The sequence below is a fragment of the Anopheles coustani genome, chromosome 3 (assembly GCF_943734705.1).
Source record: "Anopheles coustani chromosome 3, idAnoCousDA_361_x.2, whole genome shotgun sequence".
Classification (NCBI taxonomy): domain Eukaryota; kingdom Metazoa; phylum Arthropoda; class Insecta; order Diptera; family Culicidae; genus Anopheles; species Anopheles coustani.
The window spans coordinates 47213308-47221372 of record NC_071288.1 but is presented as its reverse complement, the minus strand read 5'-3'; the positions used below and the strand labels follow the sequence as shown (position 1 = coordinate 47221372).

The following is an 8065-nucleotide window of genomic DNA, read 5'->3' as shown; positions in this document are numbered from 1 at the left end:
TCTTATCAAACACATCGTTCTCAAATCGAACGCAGCCGGGTCGCGGAGCCGTGAAGCCGGCAGCAGGATCGGGGGACATTTAAACTATTCAATTTGACTAGAGATGGGAAAACGTATAAGGCCTAAACGCATATTAGTAATGAAATCGATTTTGTCTGTCCACCGGCTGCTGTGCTGCTGCGTCCCGGGCATGTGTGTAATCGATTAAAACGTGGTTCAAGAGAGAAAAATAAAAAAACACCAGGTCACGCTGGCCGTCCGTCAGATAACGACTTTTTTTTTCTCACTAACACTGCGCTACTGTTCTTCATTGCTTATACCGGGGAGAAAGTTCCAATATGCTTTGTGCTGATCGTCTACTACACTTCACAACTTCGATCGCGTTCCTCTTGGGTGGCTTTATTGGAGGGAAGACTTGAATGATTTCTCCCTCATGTGGTACACCTTCCTTCTAGTGGGAAAAAACCGATACCGTTCCTAAACGAATAAATGTGCCTCCCAATGACAATCACATACAAAGCCCTTTCGTTTCGTATACTACACTAAAACAAGTACCGAGTGAGAACCTACACTAAAAGCAAAATCATCCTCCAAGATTCATTCTCTGCCGGCCATAGAAAAAGGACCTCGAAGCTGAGGAGTGAAACGAAGATCGTGGACGATCGTACAATGTCGATTCCAGTCCGTTTGCTTTGCAATCGGATCATAAAAAAAACAAAACTTACAGATGAGGACGGTATTAGGTGAAGGTGTAAATTAATCGCCCGAGATAGAACAAGCTTTTATGTAATGTACGGAAAAGTCTTGTCTGATGGTACCATAAAATAAACGGTACATGTAAGGTCGACACAGAAAATAAAACTGGTTACATTTTTCAACTAGTGTTAGCGTGGCGAAAGGAAAAAGGATCCACACGATTGTCCTTTCTAGCATTACGGTGCTTAGGAAGAGAAATAGAACTAAACATAACCTGTCTGCTTAAGTAAAACAAACAACTAGCATTTCAGTTCCTTGCCATTTGCAGAGTGGAGTGGAGAAACGAATCACAGTAAATCGGCGAACAGTCCGCCGAACCATGCCATCACGATCGGCAGGAAGAACTGTAGCAGGGCCCGCTCGATCGACATGACGGGCATGTTGTGCGAACCGCCGGCAGAACTCGTGCCACCTGCCCCGCCCGAAGCACCCGTACTGGAGCCACCACCCGGCAGCCCGGAATGGGACCCGCCCTCCGTGTAGTCGAGCTCGTTCGTAGTCGAACCGTGGCCGACGTTACCATCGGTAGGGAAACCGGCACTGCTGCCACCAAAGTTCGCGCCACCGTCGTGACTGATCTTTGGCGGGACCCCATCGATCACGCCGGGTGGGCGGCCAGCGTTTCGGACGTCAATCTCCCAGAGCCCCACGCCGGAACCTTCGACGTCGTCGTAGTCGATGCCACCGCCATGGCCGGAACCGCTGCCATAGTAGCCATCCTCTGCAAAGGGAAGAAAGAAATTTGCAAATTATTTGGGAGGAAATACGAAAGTACAAAACTTTTACAACAGATCGCCTATTTTTAACTTACCCTGATCGGTCCACTCGACGTCGTGTCCAATGTACGCGTTGCCAAGGTGGCTAATGGCCGTACGCAGGACGTACAGCTGCTGCTGCACGATCGTACTCGGGCGCGCCTGGAGGGGTTTAGTCGGGAATTCCGGATTGCTCTCCGCTTCACCGGAAACTATCGTTGGTTGGTATCTGAAACAACGATAAACAGCGAATGTCAAAACAGGTTTATCAAAGCCCACATGGTTTTGGGGACCTACCGGTCGACCGTCGTCCCATTCCAGCAGCTGACATCGTTCGGGGGCTGCTCTGCGATTTCCTCGTTGTTACACAGCATGTACGGCAACTGCGCCCAGAACCGTTTCGAATCGCGCACCTTCTGCCGAATGTCCTTCACCAGGCGGTCCAGCATCGGTTCCTGATTTTCCTGCTCGTCGTCCGCCGTCTGCTTGCGGCCGTTTTTGTTCTTGCGACGGTTCGCCCGTCCACCGCCACCGCCTCCACCGCCCGCGCTTCCATGGTGGGACGACGAACCGGACACCGGCGGTCCGTTGCTGTTCGTAAACTGTACGTCACCGTCGGAGAACTGCATCGGTTCGTACTTGAGCTCCTTGCTGGTGGAGTCGGCGGTACTGCTGCCACCGTTGCTGGCCGCCCGTTTGCTGATATGCTTCTGATCGACGGCACCGTCGTCCTGTACTTCACCCTCGTCACCCTCGAACGTGAACTGAGCGTCGGTTTCGAAGGAGTCGCTGCCGGTGGGCAGCGTCATCGTAGCCCGGTCGACCAGTGTTAGCTGCTGTGGCTGAAGCTGCTGCTGCTGCTGTTGGCCACTCATCGTGGTGATCAGCTGTGGGGATCCGTTCGGTAGGCCTTCCTCGAGCGAGCGTCGCATACGGCCAAGGGCCGGCTGACCACAGCCCTGGAAAATGCGATCCGATATGTCTTTGCCGTTCTCCTACAATTGAACAAGATAATTTATTATAGCACACGGTTGGATTTTACAGTTTGTCATATTAAATTAGACGATAATTGAGGAACACAAACAAAATACATTTTTTAAAAAGAAAAATAATCCAATCGAGGGCTTAACAATTAAAAAAACACGTACCTGGAAGTTCATGATCGCCTCGGAGATTTTTATATCGATCGGTTCCACCACCATGACGATATTGAACGGACCGAGCAGCCGCTCGGAGATGCGCTCCATCTTGCCGACGAACGTGTCCCACTCGGTGCTGACCTCGTCGTAGCCCTGCAGGCAGCCCCTCATCACGTTGACACAGTACGGGGCGCACGGTTTCTTCGTCTGCCCCGCGCAAACGTTGCACGTGCTCATCCGGGTGAGGGCGGCCGTACATTCGGCCGATAAGCGGACCTGTAAATGGGGTTGGGAGAAGCGCGGGAAGATTAGCTACCGGGTCGACAGGAAGCTGGCGGTGGCGGTGACGGTGACGGTTTTGCTCGCCAGGCAAACGTACGTTGATCATGTTCTTGGCCGCCTCGGCCGCCGACGCTAGCGCCTGGGCGTACGTTCGTGTCGCGACGAACGATCGCTTGATCTGCACCGACAGCTTGTCCGGCACGTCCCCGAACGGTTTCAGCTCCTTCATGTGTTCGCTAACGCAGCCAAGGTATCTACACAGGCAAAAGAAAAAAACCGAAAAGAATGTAGTAAATTAGTAAACTGATTACCACGGCGCAGCGGCGTGCCCACACTCACTTGGTATCGAACGTGTACTGCGCGTTCAGCACGGTGAACATCTTCTGGAACAGTATGTTGAAGAAGTGATCCATCGTCTCGGACAGGTCCACCTTGCCGTGCGCGTAGTAGCGCTCCAGCTCGGCGAACAGATCGGCGAAGACGTACGAGTTCTGCTCGTAGATCGTGCCGTACGTGCGCTTGAACATGGCGTGAAATTCGTGCTTCGATTCGCCCAGCAGCTGCTCGAAGAATTCTGCAACGAAAGGAATGGAAACCGAAAGCACATTACACGCTGGCCACACTTCGCTTGCCGGCTTATCCACTTTAAATATATTTAAATTCGTTAGCGAATCGCTCTTCCCGCTTCGCGAGCGGAATTTAACATGCACAAGCTGTCCGCCGCAAATGGCAGAAAACACACATAAATAAAACGAAACACAGGGGACTCAATCGGACTCCTAATCAACCCCGGCACCGGCCGGACGAGGTTTGACCGGTGCTCAACCTAAATGGCGGTTTTTGTTTACCGCGGTCCCAAATGGCATTATAATTAAGTTAACTTCCCGCAAAGTCGTTCTTGGTTTTTGGCAGGACTTTAGGCTGATGTTTCACTCGCCCTAAATTGCCGATACGTTCCTTCGTATACTCAAATGATCATTAGATGGTTTTGTTATAATGGTTAAAAACATATAACTTTTTTTTGTACTTGAATTGTACTTGAAGTAGGATACTTATTTAATTTAGAATAAAAAAAGGATGTACCATGGATTCATTTGATTGTCGCCATCTAGGACTGGTCGACTTGAGCTGTCAACCTGTTCTGGCGGGTGTAATTAAAATTCAGTATCTCACGATAATACACAAGATGTTTCCTCGGTTCTTTAATATTACTACAATTCTTTCTCACAAATGTACACGCTACAAAAGTGGAAAAGTGGTTAAAAATGATCGAAAAATCCGAAGTAAAATCCTGAAAAAACAAAGGATAAAATTCGGACCTTTTCGATGCTACATTATCCAGCTTCGACTGTCTGCGAACTGCGTCGGTTTTTTTTTTATCTCCACAATCTGTCCTCCCTTTTAAGGTGCGAGACTGGCCCCAATGCTATCGGATTTGGTGCTCCGACTACCCGAGAATTGATCGAAATAACAATATCTATCACCACATTCTTTATTTTCCATCGTCGCCTTTTTTTTCGTTTCAGTTCCCCCCCCCCCCCCCCCACGATTTGCCATTTTTATTACAGATGTGCGAAAAAAAAAAAAAACTAAACCCGCCTTGGTTCCAGCTCCGGACGGAATGATCTCATCTCGGATTCGCGGGAGGTCGAGAGGCGCGAACAGAAAAGATCTCCCGTTTATCGCTCTGATGATCGGGAGTCGGCGGCATCGGCTCCGGCGGGGCGATCCGGACCCAAGGGGTCGCAAGATGAAAGGGAAGATGGGCTTTTTAGAAGCATTTAGCGGTGCCCGATCGACCCCCGATTGGACATCGACCCGGCTGGAACCCGGCCCCTTGGGGGGAGGGCAAGGGGACGTTGTGGGAGCGAGGGATTTATTAGATAAAATAAAGAAATAAATTGTCATGCCAGAGCCTGGGCCGATCGGGCGGGCTACGGAGGGAGCTAGGAACTGTGGAGGTGTAATCCTAGGAACCACAACGATCCGCTGGACCGATATGAAAATCACGAGACGCGCGGGCGATGTGTTGGCGTGACGCCGCCGTTGCGTTCCATTTCTTCAGCCCGTCTTTTTCTTACCCCCTCCCACCCCGCGGCCAAAAGGGGAAACCTCAAATCTTCATATCAAGATTTAATTAATTACAACGCGCGCGCGGCACCATCTGTCACACGCGGGTTGGGATTTTTTTTTCACCCGCCCTTTTTCCGGTCGGCCACCCGCCCAGCACACAGGCTGCCATGGAGGGGGAGCGCTGGATGGCGATAGTATCTTTCTCCCGATCTGATGGAGTTCTGATTTATCGCCGTCCATTCATCGGCCACGAATGGAAACGCCACGGTTTGCGCCAGCTCGCCATCGCTCAGTGCGAAATGTTTAAACCCCCCCCACACACCCCCGGGAGAACCTTTTAGGACACAAATGTGGCAAGTGGCACGATCGCTAGATCGTTAACGGATTTAAAAGATCTTTTCCTTCTTGTATAGTTTTTTTTTTTCGTTTTTGCCTTTCGCTGATATCGAACCGGCGACTTAAGCAACGGGCGCTACTTAACGAGCTTATTATACCGGAATTATGTTCATCGAGTATCAATATCTCCTCCCAGAGTGCACCGGATTATTTCCCGCTGCCAGATATTAATACATGCATCGGTGAACGGTGGCTTAGGATGATCGAAGGCTTCGCTTTTATGGGATCATGAAACGAGTCGATAAATAGACACGGGGTAATAAAAATGCACTTCCTGCGGCGATTCGCGCAGGAGGGGCAGTGGGGTGGGATCGTGTTGAAACATGGCACTCCACCAACACGGTGGAGGAGTCACTAAAACATCTGCTCGCGGATCAATGCTGCCTCACGGAGAGTCGTAAAGGAAAACATGTCTATGCATGTTGTTGAACGAGCGCCCGGGGGTTGGGTGGGGGGGGGAGGGGGGGGGGGGGGTGCGAGGAACTGCGGCCATCCAGTGGAGAAACGAAAGAAAAACATAATCGTACGCTCGTATGGGTGTTGCGCATATCGATGACCCCGATCGGTGCACCATCATGATGATCATGTTGGGTGGTGGATTCTGTTTTCGACTCCGTTGTTTCTCTAATCTTTGCGGGCCGGGAAAAAGTTGGCAGGAAAAATTCTTCGGAAAACCAACAAATGGCCCTCTGGCGGTCTTTGCACCACGGCGCTGCAATTAGTTAGCGCATTAGGGATCTTAACGGGATTCTAAAAGGGGGGAAAAGGTGGATACATTAGTAGCACATCTATGAACACGCCGTGGGAGTCTTTTTATTGCGTCTCTTTTGTCCGCCGATGGAGAGGGTAAAAGTAATTGGCCATTCGTCGCAGAAGAACGCAGCGGTCACACGTTTTCATCGTCTTCAGCGTCTTCGGGATAACTTTTTCGCGTATTCTTGACGACTTCAATCGGCTACCGACAAGACGCCCGCGCACAGCGATCATTATTCAACCCGATCGGAATGACGCAGAAATTAAGGGATCGTTCAGAAACGTTGCTGCTTTTTGGGCTTTGGTTTCACTTCTTCGGCGTTCTTTTTTCCATTTGGAAACTCAAAGAACCCGTCGACAATAAATTGATATGACATTCAGACATTTTTCGATGACAAATCGAAAAGAATGTTGTGTATCGCAGCGAGAAACGCGCACGGCAAAGCACCGGAGAATGGAGAAGGAAAAGTGACATCCAGCACTTCGGAGTCGGAACAAGTTCTCCCACACCGTGGACAACGAGGGCCACAAAAAAACAAACAACAACTCTGGACACTGGCGAACAGTGGCGTGTCACACCGAATGCAACTCTTGCTGGACGTCCGAAAATGGCGCTCTTGAAACTGGTCGCCTGACGTCATCGTAACGAAACGTCTCGTACGATCCTTTGATGTTGGCGTGCTTTCAAGTCAAGTTGCGTCTGCGGAGGTGCCAGACAGTTGATTGAAATTGATCGAACTGGTTGATCGCTTCGACTGCTGCGTTACACTTGATCGACTCCGACGAACCAGTGATCGGATCTTTCGGGATTCGACAAGCGCATCGTGTATTTTAGGTGCACGAATTGCCCGAATATTTCGTGATTGCTTTAAATTGGCTCTTTATCAACTGAAATTGCCCATTCCGCGGGGATCCGGCTTAACTCATCTTAACGAGCGGGGCCAGCGATGGACAAAAATTGAAACTATGCATTTTGCGTAAAGTGATTTAGATAAACAGAAGGTAAGGTAAGGAAACAACATAACGGAGTCAAGAAGCAAATTTCAAAGCAATAATTTGAAAACAATATGTTTATCATATACGTTTCCCGACGAACGAAACAGTTGTCTAACAATCAGTTTAATCTGAACATTGGTCAACGCACATCTTTGGCGTCTTAGGCCAATTTAAAGTGCTTCCCACTCGACGTTGGATGCTGATGAGCGGACGCACGATAGTCCAGTGGATGAACGAACTGCCACATACAGGCCTGATGGAGGGAGCAAACAAACCACACGAGATCCATCCACTTCAAACCAACGCGACACACACAGAACGCGTGGACAGAGTCAGGGTAAATGCACACAAAAACTTTGCCCGATACAAGATCCAAGAGCAAACTTGAGCGCGAGTTCACTACCTACCGACTTTAGGGGAAGGAAATCGCTGCACACACAAAAAAAACCACCCAAAGGACAACCGAATGGATGCCTCCTCTTTTGGCTTTTTTGAGTGAGGTGAGTTCGAACGCACCGGGGTCCGGGGGGTTGGTTCACGTCCGTTCCCATCGTTTGTCATTATTAGCAACCAAATTAACATATTATTTCAATTATCCGGATGAAATATGCAAACAGCTTCGACGAACGCCGGCACTGGTCGAAGGGATTGGGGCGAGGGATGGTGGAATGATCAGGCAAATTCAACGCACCCCGAACTCCGTGAACGAGCCTGGTGTGGGCAGATTAGACATTAATGTTGGCTTCTTCACTGCCAGCTTCGACCACGGCCACTTGCCGGCTTTTGTTTTAAGGGGTAAGGTTTCTTTCGGTTCGACTTTTGGGGAAAAAAATGGCAGGCTCCGAAGTCCTGCTTCACTCTTCGCCACCGACCTCCTGCGGCACCTGTTGCGGCCAGGAAAGCAAAACAGGTTTG

The 8065-nt window shown here is 49.9% G+C and overlaps 1 protein-coding gene across 1 annotated transcript in view; it reads right to left on the bottom strand.

The window, feature by feature from the left end:
• Window positions 1-1018: 1018 nt before the first annotated feature.
• Window positions 1019-8065, bottom strand: part of LOC131262122 (glypican-4) — a 60486-nt gene continuing 53439 nt past the window's right edge. The window contains exons 3-8 of the mRNA XM_058264050.1: window positions 3272-3506; window positions 3030-3186; window positions 2660-2926; window positions 1809-2506; window positions 1568-1740; window positions 1019-1477 (exon numbers count right to left, since the gene is read on the bottom strand). Coding sequence (XP_058120033.1) covers window positions 1044-1477; window positions 1568-1740; window positions 1809-2506; window positions 2660-2926; window positions 3030-3186; window positions 3272-3506 — 1964 coding nt within the window. The 3' untranslated portion in view covers window positions 1019-1043. The remainder of the gene's footprint in view (window positions 1478-1567; window positions 1741-1808; window positions 2507-2659; window positions 2927-3029; window positions 3187-3271; window positions 3507-8065) is intronic.